The sequence below is a fragment of the Notolepis coatsorum genome, assembly GCF_963971535.1.
Source record: "Notolepis coatsorum genome assembly, chromosome: 7".
NCBI lineage: Eukaryota > Metazoa > Chordata > Actinopteri > Aulopiformes > Paralepididae > Notolepis > Notolepis coatsorum.
The window spans coordinates 12387334-12407642 of NC_140171.1; the positions used below are offsets into that span (position 1 = coordinate 12387334).

Below are 20309 nucleotides of genomic sequence, written 5' to 3' on the forward strand. Positions count from 1 at the left end.
TCGTGCCGCCAGTTGAAAATCGATTCTCCCATTTGCTGACCGCGAGCAGAGTCAAACAGCCTATCACCATAATCACATAAAAGCTTATATATCCGTGAAAACGGGTCCGATTATCCTAATACTGATAACATAGATTCCTTATCTGAGATCAGATGATATCCAAATGGATTATTCCAATTCCTGATCGCCATTCAAAAAAATCACTAATTTGATTGATCCATCGTGTATACAGTAAAACACATATTCCCCGCGGCTCCGAGGCTCCAGAGTGAAGCTGGTAGACCCCGGTGACATGAGTGAGAAGTAAAATGTGGAGTGCAGGTTTTTTTTTTTTTTCATTCATTTTCATTGAGTCCAATCCAAAAGGGTGATTTACCATCTGGGAGACGATAGGGGGCACTTTTTTCCACATCTGAGCGCCTGGGGTGACTGGATCTACAACGGTAGACTCGCTTGATGAAATATGATTTCAGATCGCTAATAAAATAAAAAATAAACGAATAAAACGAATATTCTCGTGATGGGCATTCAACCCGCGGTGGGTAAACCCGAGAAATCTCAGGCGTGGCATGCAAAGTGTTAAGCACTTCAAGGACGTTGTGCGAACCCTGTCCATAGTAAGATCTAATGGACAGAAGGTTGAGGCTTGATCCCTTCAATGAACTCCATTGTGCCTTTGGGTTTGGAAGAGAAGACTCCTTAACTTCTAAAAAGCCCTACAGTCTGATCCGGACCCAAGAGTCTCAAAACACCTGCTAGCTAAGCCAGACTAGTTAGCATGACACCTGCTGGTGCCATGCGAAATTGTCATCAAAGAAGTTTTGGCGTAAATTATACTAAATGTGGACCGTGGCACATCACAGCCGAGTCAAAGAAGCGGGACGATGTTTCCTACGTCAAGGCAGCTCACTGTGGCTGTAGGGCACAGAGCTACTGCAAAGCTAACAGGCTACACAGCTGGCGGTAGCTGCTTCTCAACGCTGCTTCTTCATCTAAAGCTAAATGCTTTGCAGGATGACTCGGCTTGAAAAGAACACGAAATACCATAGGGATAAATGAGCATGAGCCAACAAGTATGGCCACCCACTGTCACATTGAAGCCACTGCCTAGCTGCGTTGGATCTGGATGTTTTTGTTTTTTTACACTCCCACAGAACCACACATTCACACCTGGGAGCTCCTCAGTACAGCCACAGTCAATACACTGTTGGCCATCGAGCATCTCCACTGGAGAGGTTGAGGGTTAAGTGCCTTGCTCAAGGGCACATCAGTGGTGTGTATTGAGATTGAGGTCCGGGGGGTTCTAACCAGCAACCTTCCGGTCACAAGCCCACTTCTCCATCCTTTAGGCCACCGCTGCGCCTCTTTCCAAGGACAGGAAGTGATGTCAGAGAGCCAGGAAGAGGAAGCTACCTTGAAGGCGGCGATGAAGGGGAACGCTGGTTTGAGAGGGGACTGGAGGACACGCTGAGCCAGAGCCTCCGTTACGAACAGCAACAAGGCCTGGTCCTTGAACTCCTGGACACACACAGATAAACAAACACACACACACACACACACACACACACACACAGAGATCGACAAACACACACACGCAGACAGATAGATACAGATAGACAAACACAACAGGTTCAGGGACAGCTTTTTTTCCCCCACAAACCACAAGACTGGAGATAGCCCTATTAAAAACTCTTGAACACACACACCTCCAAGAATTCTTGAATACACACACAAACACACCAACAGCCATCAGACTTTATAACGCATCACTGAGCACAGAGTGACAGTACAATCTGGCATAATCTTCCTGGACATTTACTTTTAAATCGACATTTTACAATTGTACACCAATTACTGTACATTTTCCTGTATATTTTTGGCTGTATATACATATCTCAGAATGTATATCCCGGACCGTATTTTATTCTTTATTCTTCTTTCGTGACTTTTGTTTTGACTACCTAAATGTTTACGGTTACTGTTGTTACAAAGTGTTTATTGTTACTCAGCTGATAGATATTTCTATTCTATTCCTGTCCGCTGACTTGTAAGTCACTTTGGATAAACACGTCAGCTAAATGCCTAAATGTAAATATATGCGTGTGTGTGCGTGCGTGCGTATGTGTGTGCGTGTGTATGTAAAATGCACATACATTTCCACTGGTTAATACCGAGGGGAGTCTGCAGGAACCCTCGTAGTCCAGCATTTGTCTGGAGAATGTCCTCACATCCTGGAGAGAGATGGGAGACACGGTGTGAAGAAACACAGGAGACAGGAAGCTGAGGAGAGGGAGAGAGGAGAGAGACGTACCTGTATGAAGGTGGGACTGGGCTCCACCAGATGGACCTGTGGGTCCGACGGCGTGTTGACCAGCTCCAGCAGATGGGCCCAACATTGACACTGGAACACAAACGCATCGTAAAGGGAGAGGCCAGCTTAAAAAGGAACACGCCAACATCATGGGACATGACCGCCTTCTCCAGAGTCTGACAAGAAGATGGGCAACAGTGAGGTAGGCAGGATGGCCTAGAGGTAAAGTGGCCGGCCAGTAACCGAAAGGTTGCTGGTTCGAACCCCGTCACTGACAGGAGGGTGTATTCCAGCTGGTGGCTGAAGGGTGGCTGGTATTACATCTACGGTGCACACCATTCTGCCTAAGTGCCCTTGAGCAAGGCACTGAACCCCAAACCTGTTCCAGGGCGCTGTACTGCGGGTGACCTGCGCTCTAACCTCTCTGATGAAATGCATGTGTTGAGGACTAGGAGGGATTGGCGAAAAGACAAATTTGAATTGCCTCCGTGTACATTGACAATAAAGTAGTCTTCTTCTTATAGATACCAATTTCCTCTCTGTGCGTTCAAGTATAATTTATTTTTATTTAAAAAGATTTGAGCTGCTACGTCCAAATAAGTTGAATTTAAATGTAGGCTCTGAATCAGGAAATGTACCCACATCCCAGTGAAATCACCATGGGTACCGTCATAGAAACAAAACAGAGCAATAATAATGCACAGTTAAACAATAAAAATAAATGAATCACTGATAGACAAATAGATAGTCGCTCTCAGGGAATGTTTTGATTTCGTCAAAACTAAAAATAATGGGAGAAGCAGACAGGGGTTCTGAGATGGATAGCACATGACAAGAGATTCAAACCAGGGAGGTTGGACCATGGATTCAGAAGGTGGGAGAGGGGGGGGGGGGCAACAGCGATATGCAAATTGATAGATAAGGGGGAAATGCAAACATTTGGACTAGAAAACAGGGACCACTTCAGATATCTACAGATTCGAGATTACTATAATAAAGAAATAAGAGGGGACAAGGACGAAGAACAGAATGGAATAATTAGGATGATAGTAAGGGCATACGAAGGAGGGAAAGGAAGGGTAATATCAGCACTGTACCGGGCTATAATGACCAGCAAGGGACACACGACCGATTACATAAGGGAGAAATGGGAGAGAGAACTAGAGATAGGAATAACAGGGAAGGAATGGGGTAACATATGCGAGGTGCAACATTCAACAACAGGATCGAGGATATGGAAAGAGTTTGGATGGAAAAACATAATCAGATTCTTTATAACGCCAGAGCTGAAGGGAAAATATGCACCAACACAAAGAGCATGCTGGAGGATGTGTGGGAAGGAGGGGGCAAATCACACGCACATATTCTGGGGATGTCACATTTACATTTACATTTACATTGTAAATGTAAATGTATGTCAGAAGCTGAAGGGGTATTGGGAGGAGATAGGGGAGGCAATGAACAGAATATTAGGATACGGATTACCACAAACGGGACTGGTGCTTTACTTAGGAGACCTGACACACGAGGGAATACAAGGGGGGGACAAATATTTAATAAAGATAATGTTGATAGCGGCCAGAAAAGCAATAACAAGACTGTGGTACAAAGAAGACCCACCAACAATAGCACAACGGGTAGGAATAGTAGGGGAGATACAGGATATGGAGAAGATAACACACATGCTGAGGTTACAGGAAGAGAAATTTGGAGAAAGATGGGGAAAGTGGGAGGATTACAAGGGGAACGAAAACGACATCACAGAGGAAGAACCAAATGCAACACAAGAGGGCGAAGGGTAAAGGAGGAAAGAGGTTCAAGGAGGGTCTCTGAACCCATGTCACAAAATGCTGCTTTAGTTAGCTTTTTTATTTTTATTTTTGTTTAGGGTATGACAACTGTTTTATGTTTTTCCATTTTATTATTTATGTTTGTGGAATTTCTGCTCAAGTCAGTATTTTTTATTTTGTTTTTGAGTATTAAATTTTCTCTTTATTGTTTATGTCTGTTTAATAGTGTTGTTGATGTTATTGTATATGTTGTGTTGTATGTCTATAAATGTTTAAGAAGAAAAAAAAGAAATAAAAAAAAAATTGTTGTATTGTTGTTTTTTTACCTTATTTTATGTATTATAATTGTTTCTCTCTATCAGGTAGAGAGCGTTTTATTTTAACTGTCATGATAGTGTAAGAAAGGGGCAGGACTAGATAAGCTGTGCTTCCTTCTGCCCCGTCTCCAACTCATCCTCATTTGTTCTTCTATGGATGAAGACGTTGTGGTCCATGGTTGTTTATGTGTACATTTTGTCTTTACTGTGATTTAAAAAAAAATAAAAAATGTCGACCACTGGTCTACACCCTCCCCAGACCAACAGTAGGGCATCAGCGCAACGACCAGGAATGGAATTGGCATAATGACTAAATTGGGATGGTAGAACAAAAAAATATATATATATAATAATAAGTCCCATTGGGCTTGTTGCCGCATCCATTCAAAGTGGCAGGTCGGAAGCTCCCAGCTGGGGAAATTGGAATTATGACCTCAGTGCATTCCAGTGTCCAGCTTGGGAAGTTTATCTAAGGCAGGAGCACATTACCCTGCAAGAGGCTGGTGTTTGTGTATCTGGCTTCCCAGCACAATATATGCTGGGAAACTTTGCAGATTAGGCTGCCACACTGGTATGGACGAGAACCTAGCTTCAGTGGTCTTCTTTTTTTAATTTTATTTTTTCCCCTCCTTTTTCCTCCGTTTTTCTCCCATCCCAATGTTAGTCGTTATGCCAATTCCCAATCCCCTTCCTGGTCGCTGCGCACCTACCCCCTACGGTCGGTCTGGGAGAGTGGAGGCTATCACGTGCTTCCTCCGACACATGTGTAGCCAATCAACCGCTTCTTTTCACCTGGCAACGCGGACTCTCACTGAGAGGGTGTAACGTGTGGAAGGATCACACTACCCCCCTTTGATCCTTTCCTCGCTGAGCAGGCGCCCCGACCGAGCTGTAGGTGTCGCTGTTTACAATGACCAGGACCCACCCCGCCAGCTTTCCCACCCGCAACACTGCCAATTGTGTTAGTATGAACGACCAGCCAAGCTGGTAGCAATGCCGAGAGCTGGGCTCGAACCCAGCATCTCCTGCACTAGTGGCGAGCGCCTTGCCCACTGCGCCACTTAGCCGCCAGGCTTCAGTTGTCTTCTAAAGATTAGAACACTGTTGATTACAGGTTACAGTGTATACCGCCATGTTGAAATTATGTCGAGAGTTGAGAGATCATGCCAGAGTTTCCTACTTTGTGGGCCATTCCATTGCAAATGACAACTTTGTGGGCCATTCCATTGCATTTTCCCTAGTACAGTGTTCCTGCAGGTTTTAACATTTTAAGTCTAAGACTTGTTAAGAGCTTGTTAAGACCACTTTGAATATAATTGAATGCTTATTTCACACCGATACTGGCAAAAAAGTATGAAAGTCATTACAAATTGTTGGGAGGAACTGATATATGGCTATTACCATACTGCTTACTTTGCAGTAAGCAGACATTTACCACCAAAACATTTAAACAAGATACAACATAGAAGTAACTTCCCAATACAATACATTTAAACGAGATACAGAGAAGTTATCACAACATAGAAGTAACTTCTAATACAATACATTTAAACGAGATACAGAGAAGTTATCACAACATAGAAGTAACTTCTAATACAAGACATTTAAACGAGATACAGAGAAGTTATCACAACATAGAAGTAACTTCTAATACAAGACATTTAAACGAGATACAGAGAAGTTATCACAACATAGAAGTAACTTCTAATACAAGACATTTAAACGAGATACAGAGAAGTTATCACAACATAGAAGTAACTTCTAATACAAGACATTTAAACGAGATACAGAGAAGTTATCACAACATAGAAGTCGACTTCTAATACAAGACATTTAAACGAGATACAGAGAAGTTATCACAACATAGAAGTCGACTTCTATGTTTCTTCTTCACTTAAAATCTTAAATTGACCAAAAAACTAAAGAAAACTGTCTTTTATCATGCACTCTTCCTACTATACTAATAGGTCTCTACTACTATGCACTCAACACTGCAGCGCCCCAGTTTCAGCACTGTTTGATGAACATTGTTACTCAGCTGAAAGAGTTGTACCCTTCCTGCTGACTTGTCGTACAGAACTTGTAAGTCCCTTTATTAAAGGCGTCAGCTAAATGACAAAATGTCAATGTAACTTCCTAATACAATAAATGTTTAAGACCTATCAAAATCATATTTAACCTCTTAACACATTCAGGGCCAACCACGGACATGTCCGTGTTTCGGATCCAACGGTTGAGGGCCAACCACGGATATGTCCGTGGCAAGGTTGTTTTGGCTTTTATTCCATTGTAATATCCTACTCAATGTCACCCTGCGGCACTGCAGATTTACCCTACTCTTGGAATTCGGAAAAGTGCATTACCGGCCAGATCCTCATAGGGGCGCTGTCTCGATAATGCAGTGTTCCCTGTTAGAGACCGGTGTTTTCTTATTTTTTATCTTGAATGGGTTTTTCTGTTAGCCTACAGCCTATGCGTGTAGCCGATCGCCTGAAAGTCTTTGGGATGCTGAATTCAGTATGCAGTAAAGGAATATATATATATCATCAGCCAATGGACATATGGATCTACCAGATGGCGATCGATAACTGGGAAATCCTTTTGGGGATCCAACCGGCCACAGGTAAGAGCTTTTTCACGTAAATTACATGATGATCAGGCCTCATTATCATACTCAACCAGCCGATCAGCGAATAAGGCTACTGAGGCTAGTGCCGTTATTGGTAATCAATAATCAGAAACGACGTCGTCGCCCCCCCCCCCCCCCCCCCCCTTTCATGCATTCATGGTGGACCATGATACCGACGATATGCATTGAGTTTTAGCTCTAGCTGGTCTATAGCCGAAACGCCATTCGATTTAACGTTATTAGCTTAGAGCCCTATAACTCGCGTTCCAGGAAATATACCCGAACACTCCGGTATATAGTTCATATTCACAACGCTATAAAATGGGAACGTATTGATGAATAATTTTTTTGTATAAGGCATATTGAAGGGACGGTTTATAGTGTCAATTGACAATGAGAATGGACCGATAGAAATAATATAAAGTATAGATTTAGCTCTACAAACAGGCTCACGCACAAAGAAAGTTTATTATGAAATGATGGCCGTATAGAGTGGGATTAGACTGATCCCAATGGCCCGAAAGTGTTAACCTCTTCCACCCGTGCGGACCGCAGATGACATCACGCCATAAATCAAGCTCTACAGACTGTGACAAAATTATCGTTTTTTCCCCCCAAACATATTCAAGTATAAACATCATAACCATGTCACAACAGCAGTTATAATGTATATTATCATCAATACGTTAGTTTACCAATAGGTTAAAGTGTCATTAGTTCGATTTTAGTTTTAGTTTTTCTGTTGAGATCGCGAAAGTCGGCCATTTTGAAGAGGACATCCAGAGCTTTCAATGAGCGTTGGAATTTTTCAAAATACACTTCCCAGAGGCCTCTACGTCAAAAAAAGCGAATTACTTCTGTATGCATTTTTTTAATATCTCTTACTCGGGAATAATATACCACAAAACTGAACGTTATTGGCATATATTGGAGCGCAGACTCATGTTGGAAATGAATAAAGGGAAGATGGTTTAAACAGAAGGTTTTGTAGATACAGTACTGAATTCTCCCATCCGAACCAATGCAATTTGAAATATTATTATAGAATAGCAGGCCTATAAATGACTTTATTATAGCCAATTCGCACATTTATGGATTGGGCCAAATCTCATCTTTCAAATGGCCGAGTTCAATTTGGATTTAGTATCACCAGGCGTGCATAAGAACAGATAATGAAATCTACTGTATGTACAGTAGGTTTCTTATTCTTGCCAGAGCTCCGCCATTTTCAAATCGGATGGTTGCTAAATGCTCAAAATAGGGGAGACAAACTAACTGTGCTCCAATATGTAAGGGATAATGTCGTTTTAACATTCGCCGAAATGCTTGATTGTGATTGGTACGTTTAAAACACCTCAGCGCGGCGCCTCGGTATTCTAAACTTCGTGTCGGTCAATTATTTTGCGACAATGACCTCGTAGCTATACATTATCCCTTACATAACGTTCAGTTTTGTGGTATATAATCCCAAGTAATAAGAAAAATAAAAAATAACCAGGAAGTCATTTGCTTGCCGAAAGCTAGAGACCTTTGGGATGTGTAGTTTTGAAAAATTCCAACGCTCATTGAAAGCTCTGGATGTCCTCTTCTCAAAATGACTACATTTTCCATCATTCAGCGCCATCAATCCAAAGCTGTTAGAATAACAACATGCAACTTGACATTTCTGATTGTCATTTATTGTTGAGCCCCCATGTCAGAAAAATACAAAAACTGTAAAAAATAAAATATATATGGGAGCTGAGCGATCATGGAGTAGACGTGTTTCACATGAGCTCCCTTCTACCGTGCTGAATATACGTTTCTCCCCATTAGTCTTTATTTTATTTTTATTTGTTTTTTATCTGTTTGCTAGGTCGTCGTGTTTAGTATACATTCATCTACTTTTTTCGACTTTCTACGATGACAGGGGTGGAAACCAGAGCCATGAAACCATGCGCCACAACCAGCAAGCCATCACCGCCGGGCCTGGCCGCACCGTCGCCCGTTGTCGGGGAGTTAAGCGAAGCTGTGCTCTTGGTCATGACCAAGCTACACGCAGACTCTGAGACACGCATCGCTGAAGCACAGAAGAAAGTGTTGGCGGATTTTTGTGTCAGCCTCCGTCGTGAGATATCAGAAGAAATACGGCTGGCGGTAGTACCGCTGACAGACAAGATGGAGACGATGCACGCCGTCTCCTCGGCTAATGCTAACGAACTAGCCATGCTAACGACGGAGGTATCATTACAGTGCGAGAAGATGGCGGGTCTCGAATCCGCCCTGCTGGCTAGGCAGGCTGAAGTCAACAAACTACAGTCGGCAATGGAGGAGATGCAGTCCCGGGATAGACGCCACAACGTCAGGATTGTTGGAGTACCGGAGACCAGCGGTGAAGGCCGTCTCTCTGAGACCGTACCCGAACTGCTGCAGAAAATACTAGGGACGGACGTCCTCCCTTTGCCTCCTATCTGTGAATCGGCCTACAGAGCGGGCAGGTTTTCTCCCGGCGTGAACAAAGAGCCGAGGCCCATCATAGTCAAGCTGAACAGACTCCAACAGAGAGAACTCATCATGCGGTCGGCTCGTACCAGAAGGGGTAATCTGAGGCTTGGCGATCACAAAGTGGCCATTTTCGAAGACTTTACACCGGAGGTTCAAGCACAGAGAGGCGAATACAAGGTGGTCCTGACTAAGCTATGGAAACTAGGCCTGAGGCCCACGTTATTCGCTCCCGCAAAATTATCTGTGTTGGAGAAGGTCGGTGGTCGGCGTTTGTTTTGGTCGTTGGCTAAAGCGAAGGAATATCTCGCGGAGATACCCGAGTCTGTTGCTTGATATCTATGGCGGGTGAGTGACTTGGCGGTTTGGGCCTATATACATTGATTAGGCCGACTATTCACAAATACTTGCTGTCATGCCCAGACATGCTAACTGCCCAATGCCCATCCAACTAGCGGGGCTTCCCAATGACTTCTGTTACTTGCTAAGGCTGACCTCATGGTCATACTTGTGTATCGCCTCTTTGGAAGCTAACGAGCTAGCTGAACAATGTACATAATAGGCTAACGTGCTATCCGGATTCATCACTAGCTTACGCGCTAGCCTCGGGCTGGCCAGTGGGCTTCGTCTATAGTCTGCGCTGAGACATTCGAGACCCGTTAATGGTTACGTATTTTGGTTGCTGTTGCTGTTCAAAGGGACATTGGTTTGCACAATTCAAGAGTGATCGAATCCCTAACTAACTTCTGGTATGCTTTTATTTTTATATCCAGGTTGTTTTGAGCTTTGGGATCCATAGTAGAAACCAAGGTCGGTTGAATATGCATATACAATATATGATAACAGGTTGGGTCGGGTATGGCTTGCACTTCATGGCTATATGGTTATATAGCCTGCACTTTAGCCATGACCCTCTTTTCCTTTTGTTGTGGAAAATGTGTATATGGAGTGAACTAGTTTAATATAGGTCAACTAGCAGTACTGAAAGACGGTCCGGCTGATGTTCTTAAAACAACTTTGAGATAGACAGATAGACATTTCAGTACATCACGTCGTGTGCTTTTAATCTTGTAACATCTTGTTCTCTTTCACACACACACATATACGCACACACATCTCACTCAATCATACACACTCATTTTAATCTTGACTCTCTTTCACACACACACATATACACACACATCTCACTCAATCATACACACACTCATTTTAATCTTGACTCTCTTTCACACACATATACACACACACATCTCACTCAATCATACACACACTCATTTTAATCTTGACTCTCTCTTTCACACACACACATATACACACACATCTCACTCAATCGCATCTCTCTTCGATGTTAAATCTATGTTCTTCTTAATGTCTTTATCTCTCTTCATGTTAAATCTATGTGTCATTTTAATGTACGTCATGTCATATCTGATATAATATGTCACGTCATCATATCTGTCATGTGGGGGCAGGGCTGAGAAGGGATTTATGGGACAAGCACAGGGGTTGAGAAGTCAGAGTGTTTTTGTTCAAGCTGTGGTCCGTCTGCTCGATCCATAGCTCTGCTGTTAAAACTTTCTTTCATTAAACAAATTGCCTGTTGAAATTGGAAATATCGTCTCCTGCTGTGTTAACAACCATCAGCCACAACATTTGGTGACCCTTGACCTGTAGATCGCCCTGCCGGGCCTTTCATACGGCCAGTTCCTGGAATCTCCCGTAGACATTCTGGCGGTTGTCGACAAAGATAAGGTGAGCGTTGTGCTTTTTATTATAATATCCGTGAGAGATTCTGCGGGAGGAAAAAGTGAGCTGGCTGTGTGACTGGTTGGGATGGACGACTAGAAAATGAACACGAGTGGTGAGGTGTTGACACTAGGGCGAATCCTCTTTTAACAGGCTATAAATGCGCCACTAATCAATTTTAATTGCATGTTTTCGACCTTTTTGGTCAAAACTTTCTCTGACCCTTTACAAAACACTCTCCCCATTCCCCACTTCCTTGTTATAACTGTGGTTAACTGTGTCATGGTTGTTTTGTAGGTTCCGGCCCTCTCATACAAGCATATACTAGTACATGCCACACACACACATACACACTCATTCTCACATTCACACACACACACATACACCGACACACACATACACACATAACTCTCTCAGAGACACATACACACTCATTCTCATCTAGGAGAGACAGCGCTCCGGAGAGGGATGTGAGTTCACTGTGATCTTTTTAATCCAAATAAAAACGAACGAAGATAGTAGATAGAGGCCAGCTGTGATAATATGAGCAGAGATTGAAAAACTGTTGGGCCTTGAAGAAGGAGGGCAGCGTTTGACGAGACTCTAGTTTGTTTCCACTGTTAGGAGGGCAGCGTTTGACGAGACTCTAGTTTGTTTCCACTGTTGGGCCTTGCTATATTTACCTTATATAAATACTCCTTTCCTTTATATACTCGACCGGCCGGTTGTAAACACATACACACACACACACATTCCTGTGTCCCGGTAGTCAGCGGGTTGTGAAACCTACTGATTACATACATACACACATACAATACACACACACGTCTGTGCAAAGACACACAGACACACACACACTCACCACACACAGACACACACCGACACACGTCTGTGACACACACACACACACACACACAGTCACACACACACACACACAGTCACACACACACACAGTCAGCACAGACACACACAGACGCACACACACACAGTCACACAGACACACACACACACATTCCTGTGTCCCGGTAGTCAGCGGGTTGTGAAACCTGCTGATTACATACATACACACATACAAAACACACACACGTCTGTGCAAAGACACACAGACACACACACACACAGCACACACACAGTCACACAGACACACACACACATTCCTGTGACACACAGACACACACACAGACACACAGACACACACAGACATACACACACACTCACCACACACAGACACACACACACACACACAGTCAGCACAGACACACACAGACGCACACACACACAGTCACACAGACACACACACCGACACACACACACACATTCCTGTGTCCCGGTAGTCAGCGGGTTGTGAGGCAGGCGGGTGGAGTTAAACACCTGTTTATAAGAAACCTGCTGATTACATACATACACACATACAATACACACATACAATACACACACACATTCCTGTGCAAAGACACAGACACACACACAGACACACACAGACATACACACACACTCACCACACACAGACACACACACACACACACACACACAGTCACACACACACACACACGCACACACACACAGTCACACAGACACACACACCGACACACACACATTCCTGTGTCCCGGTAGTCAGCGGGTTGTGAGGCAGGCGGGTGGAGTTAAACACCTCTTTATAAGAAACCTGCTGATTACATACATACACACATACAATACACACATACAATACACACACACGTCTGTGCAAAGACACACAGACACACACACACACACACTCACCACACACACACAGTCACACACACACACACACACACAGTCACACACACACACACACACAGTCACACACAGACAAACAGTCACACACACACACACACAGTCACACACAGACAAACAGACGCACACACACACAGACACACACACACCGACATACACACAGTCACACACACACACACACACACACAGTCACACACACACAGACAAACACACACACAGTCACACACAGACAAACAGACGCACACACACACACACACACACACACACCGACATACACACATACATACACACACACACACACACACACACACACACACACACACAGTCACACACAGACACAAACAGACGCACACACACACAGTCACACACAGACACACACACCGCATTGTACAACCAGGTTAACCGTGTCCTGGCTGTAAGTAGAACCAGGTTAACCGTGTCCTGGCTGGAGTAGTAGCACTGTACAACCAGGTTAACCGTGTCCTGGCTGTCGTACAACCAGGTTAACCGTGTCCTGGCTGTAAGTAGAACCAGGTTAACCGTGTCCTGGCTGGAGTAGTAGAACCAGGTTAACCGTGTCCTGGCTGTAGTACAACCACACACACACAACACAATAAGCACACGCACACACTAAACAACGCAATAAACACACAAGACATATACAAAGTTAGTAAGCACGAACAACTACACACTTGGCATAACGGTTTGTTTTCACTGGTGCCTCACCTGTCCTAAATTCAATCAAGATGCATACAGCAGAAGACATACTGTTAGACCGGAACCCGCTCCTAAAAAACCTAATTCTCAAGGTAGGTGTCCGTTGGCAGAGGCGTACAAAGGCCGGGGACACAAAATGGCCTTCCGGAGGTACTTTTGATCTCGACCTATGCGAAGAGATGAATGTAATGATTCGTAACCACAAGCCAGGCGACAACAGCAAAAAGAGGTTGAAAAAGAGGACAGAAGAGTTGGGGGTAATGAAGCTCTACGCCCAGAAGGGGAGAGCATACAGGCAGGAAGCTTTAGCGCTAAATCAGAGAGAGACGGATATAGGGAAACCAACATCCCCACCTTATGTCACGCAATTGCCGGTGGGCACTGTGACAATAAGAGGAGAATATGAGGAGACGGAATTAGGGACCCCCGCTAGGTCAGAAACCCCCGCTAGATCAGAGACCTCCCTTAGGCGAGATACCCCCCCCAAACTGACCCCGCAGGATCTCTATCCGAAAGACCTGGCGGCATATGGCGAGACAGCACGTCGGCAGTTGTATAATGCAGAGGAAGAGGAGGTAGAGAACCTGGGCAGGCAGAGGGAGGGAGTCAGGAGGAAGATAGAGGTAGAGCCCCGTCAAAATGTGGCACAGCAGACATCAGAGAAACACGGAGCGTGTGGCCACACTAAACTGTTGACTGAGGAGGAAGATGAGAATGACACGAAACCAGGACAGGAGAAAGGAAACATTACAGGAACCCTGACTTTCGCCCCTACATTCGTGGGAAGTGTGACAAGCACAGGCCAGTTTCCCCTGCTAATAAAGGGGAACGATATCTTTCACATGCCATGGTCACCTCTAGACATCGATGGCTTAATAGCAAGACTACCAGACCTTTCAGAAGGAGCCTCCAGGTGGATCACGCAGTTTGAGGAAAGTACGTCACCTTTTCTGCTAGCAGTGGGTGACGTCAAAGCCCTGTTGACGCGTTTGCTAGGAGTTGGTGCCTGCCGGGACATCATGGGTGATACATCGATGCGAGTGGCATGCGACACGCAGGCCCATGATGGAGACATATTCAACGCGCATAGAGCGGCGTTGTGGTACAAACTCAGGAATCAATATCCATCACGTATTAATCCGGCAAAACTGGCAGGCAACCCCATAATGGAGACGGAAGGGCCTGGCGCCTATGTGAACAAAGTACTGAAGGAGTGGAGAGGTGAGCTAGGACACAACCCAGAAATTGACCCGTTGCAGAGAGCGATGTTTAGAGAAAGTGTGATGAGAGGGCTTCCAGAGGTGGTTAAGAATAGACTGGAAGACGTGGTGGGGTTAATGGACATGACTTATCCTTTGTTCTGTGCACATGTAACACATAGTGTGGAGAAGCAAAGGGCTCAGGAGCAGAAAGTCAGGGATCAGGATAGAAATGACGCAAGGAAGTTAACTCAGCAACAACTGCAGCCCCAAAGGAGGCTGCAGGCAGTAATGGTGTCATCTGCTACCTCTCCACTCATACAGGACCAGGGACCCCCGCCTGCACCTCAGGTAGTGAGAAGCTATGGCTATAGTTCACAGAACCAGGCGCCCAGGCGGCAGGCAGGGAATGGGCAATCAGGCCCACGGGTTACACAGGGACCGGGGAACGAACAACAGTTTCCCCGTTTCCACTGTTGGAACTGCGGCATGCAGGGACACAGGGAAATGAGATGTGGGCAACCATACCGTCCCGGCTCGGAGTATGGAAGACCCGTGCGCCAGGGGGAGTCACAAGGGCCCTACAACCAGGGGGAGACAGGAGGGCCCCGAAACCAGGGGGGTAATCACTAGGGGTGCCCAGAGAATGCGACGGGGGGAAATCAAATGATTGTGGTTTCCAAGGGAGCTGAGCAAGAACCTATTCTGCAGGTCCTAGTGGAGGGCAAATTAACAGAGATGATGGCAGACACTGGAGCAGGTTTTTCCTGCATAAAGCAAAAATACGCCGCTCACTTACCCCAGTCTGGACAGTATGTTCGGACGGTCGGATTCTCGGGAAAAACACAATTAATACCCACGTCAGATCCAATCTCTATGACGTATAACAACAAGACCATAACAATACCTGTATTAATTTCGGACAGCACCCCGCGCAATCTCTTGGGACGAGATGCAATGTGTAAACTAGGCTGTAAAATCCTATGTACGCCTGAGGGGATTCAAATTGAACAAGACGTGTACCAAATGATGTTACAAGGGACAGGGGAGAAAGAGGCCACGGTGTTCTGGCTGGGCAACATAGATGCAGAGCTGCAAAGGGTCTGTGACCCCTGGGAGCCATTTCTGAAAACCCAACTGCCTCAGTCTAGACAAACAAACATGGAGGCACATTGCACACTACAGTATTTGACGAATAGTGACCTAGTTAGGAACAAGGCATGGTTGCAGGGACAGCCCGAGCAGGTGCAGATTAACTCATCTACGATAATTGTAGGGAGACAGGGCGCGGCGTTGAGGGTTAACACAAGTAAGTATCTACGGGAACAACATAGACTAAGAGACGCCGCCCCACACATCACTCTGAGAATAAATCCTGGTTACGAATCCGAACATCTAGGTTCAATGATACAGGAATCCGAGACTCAAAGGTGGGTCTCCACGGAATCTCCGCTAATTTGGAACAGCGCAGATGGGAGTTTCATAAAAATAATGATTTCCTTTTCAGTTTTGGCAAAACCGCAAGTAATCAGATTACCAGGAGACCCTTGCGTTATTCCAGAGGCGGATGCTTTGCTGGAACAGGACATGTTGGCGCGCACCCCAGAACGGTTGTGGTCAAAACACGACACAGATGTGGGTCTAATATTGTCGGCACAGCCAGTGAAGGTCAGGTTAAAGAAGGGTTGTAGACCACCCTTTATCAGACAGTATACAATGAAGCCAGAGTCGGAGGAAGCTATATCACATCAGATTGAGGGACTGTTAAAGGCGGGAGTGCTCGTCCCTTTCAAATCCAGATGTAATACACCTATCCACCCAGTGCTAAAGGCGGACAGGGCTAGGTACAGACTGGTACACGATTTGAGGGCGGTGAACGACGTGGTGTCTGGACCAGAGGCGGAAGTCGCTAATCCACACACCCTCCTGACAAACATCCCGAGTAGCTCGCAGTACTATACGGTCATTGATCTCACGCAGGCATTCTTCAGTGTTCCATTGGAAAAAGAGTCTCAGTATCTGTTTGCTTTTACCCACAGGGGGAAACAATACTCTTACACCCGGTTGCCACAAGGGTTCGCGCACTCGCCACATTACTTCTCGAAGGCGCTCAAGGAAGACTTGCAAGGAGTGTGCGACACACTACTCAGCACGGTCTTACTGTATGCAGATGACATTCTAATCTGCTCGGATACACGTCAGCAGTGCCATGAGGACTCCATCAAAGTTTTGAGTGGATTGGCCGTGGGAGGCCACAAGGCATCCCGTTCAAAACTGCAGTACTGCCAGCCAAAAGTTGAGTACTTGTCTCGCATCATTCAAAAGGGCATAAAAAACATCTCACCCACGCAGCTCGAAGCTGTATCCAAGGCACCTAGGCCATTGACGGTCCGACAGATGATGACGTTTTTAGGGATGACTGGGTACAGCTCTGAGTGGGTGGAGGACTATACGATAGCGACAGCGCCGTTGAGGATGATGATAAAAGAGGCGGGTACAGACAAGCTTCGCGCTCCCTTGACATGGACCGAGGAGGGGGAGGACGCGTTCATAAACATTAAGCGTCTGTTGTTACAGGCCCCTGCCCTGGCGCTGCCGGATTATGAGAAGTGTTTCCACCTATTCGTCTCACATAGAGCGCAGCATGCGACAGCTGTCCTGACTCAAACACAGGGGGGGAGTGGGAAAAAACAACCGATAGCATATTACTCTAGAGCTCTTTCGCCGGTAGAGCAGGGTCTGCCACCTTGTTATCAGGCCCTGGCCGCAGCACATTTGATGTATGAGAAAGCAACGGCCGTGACAATGGGATATGACATTTGCATTTGGACACATCACAAATTGGCAAACTTGATTGAAAGAGGCAAATTTGTTCTGACCAGCCAACGGCAACAGGCTTACATGAGGCTCATGCAGTACTCGGATGTTACGATAAAAACATGCCACGGCAGTAACCCGGCGGATCTGGTACCACTCCCGAGCGAGGGTCAACCGCATGAGTGCGAGGTGGAGGTACAGGCTTTCGTGAAACTCCGTCCTGATTTGGGAGTCGACCCGCTCGCGATAGCAGAACTCTCACTTTTTGTGGATGGGTCCTGCTATCGGGAGGGGGAAAATTTAAGGTCAGGATACGCCGTCGTACAGTGCAAACCTAACGGAGAAACACTAACAAGAAAGGCCGGACAATGCATGCAACCATGTTCGGCCCAGCTTGCAGAACTAATAGCACTAACAGAAGCATGCATAATAGCTAAAGATCGCACGGTTAACATCTTTACAGACTCTGCTTATGCGCATGGCGTATGCCACCTATTCGCGGCCATTTGGAAGGCAAGAGGCTTTAAGAAATCGGACGGCTCACCGATCCTTCACCACAAGCAGGTTGTGGCGCTTATTCAGGCTGTAAAGTTGCCCAAAAGCATTGCTATCGTAAAGTGCCAGGCACACAGAAAAGACCTGTCCTTTGTGACGACGGGAAACAACGCGGCGGACGAGGCCGCGAAGGCGGCGGCTGCGGTGCCGTCCACGGCTGTTCTGATGTTTGCGGCCGAACTGACGACTGAGGTAACTGAGGATAATTTGAGTGATCTTCAGGACTCAGCCATGCAGGCCGAGAAACAGTCGTGGACGGAGAGGGGGGCTGTAAGGGGGGCAGATGGTCTGTGGAGGAGTCATAACGGTTTGATAGTCGCCTCCATCGATCTTCTGTCCTTGGTGATACCTGAGGCTCATGGTGTTGATCACTGTGCAAGAGCAGAGACCCTGAAACGAATCACGAAAATGGGATTTTGGTCCCCAAAGCTTCAGGCACAAATTGACGTTACACTAGCCAGGTGTTTAACATGCATACAGGGCAATGTGCGCAAAGGAGTACCGACAGTGGCGGCTTACACACCCCTCCCTGAGGGACCATTCAGACACCTGATTATGGACTACACAGATTAGGGAGGGGGTAGGCACCCCGAACCTCTAGTCTGTAACAGGCGGCAGTGGGCTCGCAAGAGTCTGGGCGCACGTTAAACACAATCCTATAGTGCTGGGGAGAAACTGAAGGCCCTCGTGCGTAACGAGGTATGAAATAACATACCACTGTGGTACCGTCTAGTCGGCCCAGGAAACGTCGCACGTAAGTTGGTGTGGGCACTGGGTGGTACGTGGGCGACAGTCCACCCCTAGGAGCAGGGCGGTGCACCGTAGGGGGCACAGCTCCTGCCGTGAACAGGCAAGGCTGGCGAAAACTGTCAATATTTCCATGCCCGGAGCAAGCGGGGTGGGGACAAGACCGTCGGTTTCTAAACTGAGTGGCTGATAGGTACTACGGACAGTCAGCCGCTTGGGGTCCTGACTTGATGACGGACTATGAGGTCGCTATCGACTGGGTCGCCAGCCGGTTGGGAGAGTGTTATGACCCTGTTTATAGTCACAGACACGCGGGATGTGGGACCGTGAGTGACTGGACAACAGTGGCATGAATGCACCTGGCTCAATGTACAGTCAGGCCACAGTAACCTTACTAACCGATACAGGGTTAGTAGGCGAGTTGTGCTTCTGTGATCAGCAGGTTTGAAAAGAACCACTGGGAAGCAGAAGGGTAAGGGGTGTCAATTCAGAGGAATCTGGATTGTCTCTCCTAAGGTTGGAAAGGGACCCAGCCTTAAACTGCACCTGAAGGTAAAATAAGGGGACTGCTTCCGTTCATGAGAGGAGACCTTACCGCCGGAAGTGGAGACCTGCATCTCTGTTGGGGAGAGGGGCCGACGTCGGACAAGGCAGTCCTAAGAAAGGAGCTGGTTGTTGCGTCGTAGCGGACTGCCTAAACCTTACGGGGAGAGGTGCATCTAAGTAGGGGAAGGAGTGCATCCGAACGGGAGGAGGGTACTCTTAACTGGAAGGAGGTTAAAAGGGTCAAAGCGATGATAACGCCAGTGCAGGGCAAACGATACCTCCTGGTAGTAGAGGACTGCTTTAGTCGCTGGATTGAGGCCATTCCATCTAAACACAAGAACGCGGACACAGTGATCAAGTTCCTGTGTCGCGAGGTCATTCCGAGATTTGGAATTCCCACGATATTACAAAGCGATAATGGCCGCGAGTTCATCGACAAGGTGGTTAAAGGGCTGATGCAGAAATTAGGTATAAGACAGCGCCTTTCCTGTGTCTATAGTCCCGGGTCGCAGGGAAAGGTGGAAAGGGCCAATCTGGTAATTAAAAACAAACTGTTGAAAATCTGTATGCAAACTAAGCTTAACTGGATTGATGCTTTGCCACTTGCTCTGATGGCTATTAGAAGCAGCGTAAACCGCCAAACACAGCTAACACCGCATGAAATGCTTACAGGCCGCAGCATGCCAGCACCGCCATTTA

The 20309-nt window shown here is 46.2% G+C and overlaps 1 protein-coding gene across 1 annotated transcript in view; it reads right to left on the bottom strand.

Annotated features, from left to right (window-relative positions):
- The window catches only part of LOC311232029 (uncharacterized protein), an 88557-nt gene that overhangs the window by 10999 nt on the left and 57249 nt on the right, over positions 1 to 20309 (bottom strand). The window contains exons 14-16 of the mRNA XM_084318695.1: positions 2312 to 2401; positions 2154 to 2231; positions 1414 to 1518 (exon numbers count right to left, since the gene is read on the bottom strand). Of these exons, the coding sequence (XP_084174821.1) occupies positions 1414 to 1518; positions 2154 to 2231; positions 2312 to 2401 (273 nt within the window). The remainder of the gene's footprint in view (positions 1 to 1413; positions 1519 to 2153; positions 2232 to 2311; positions 2402 to 20309) is intronic.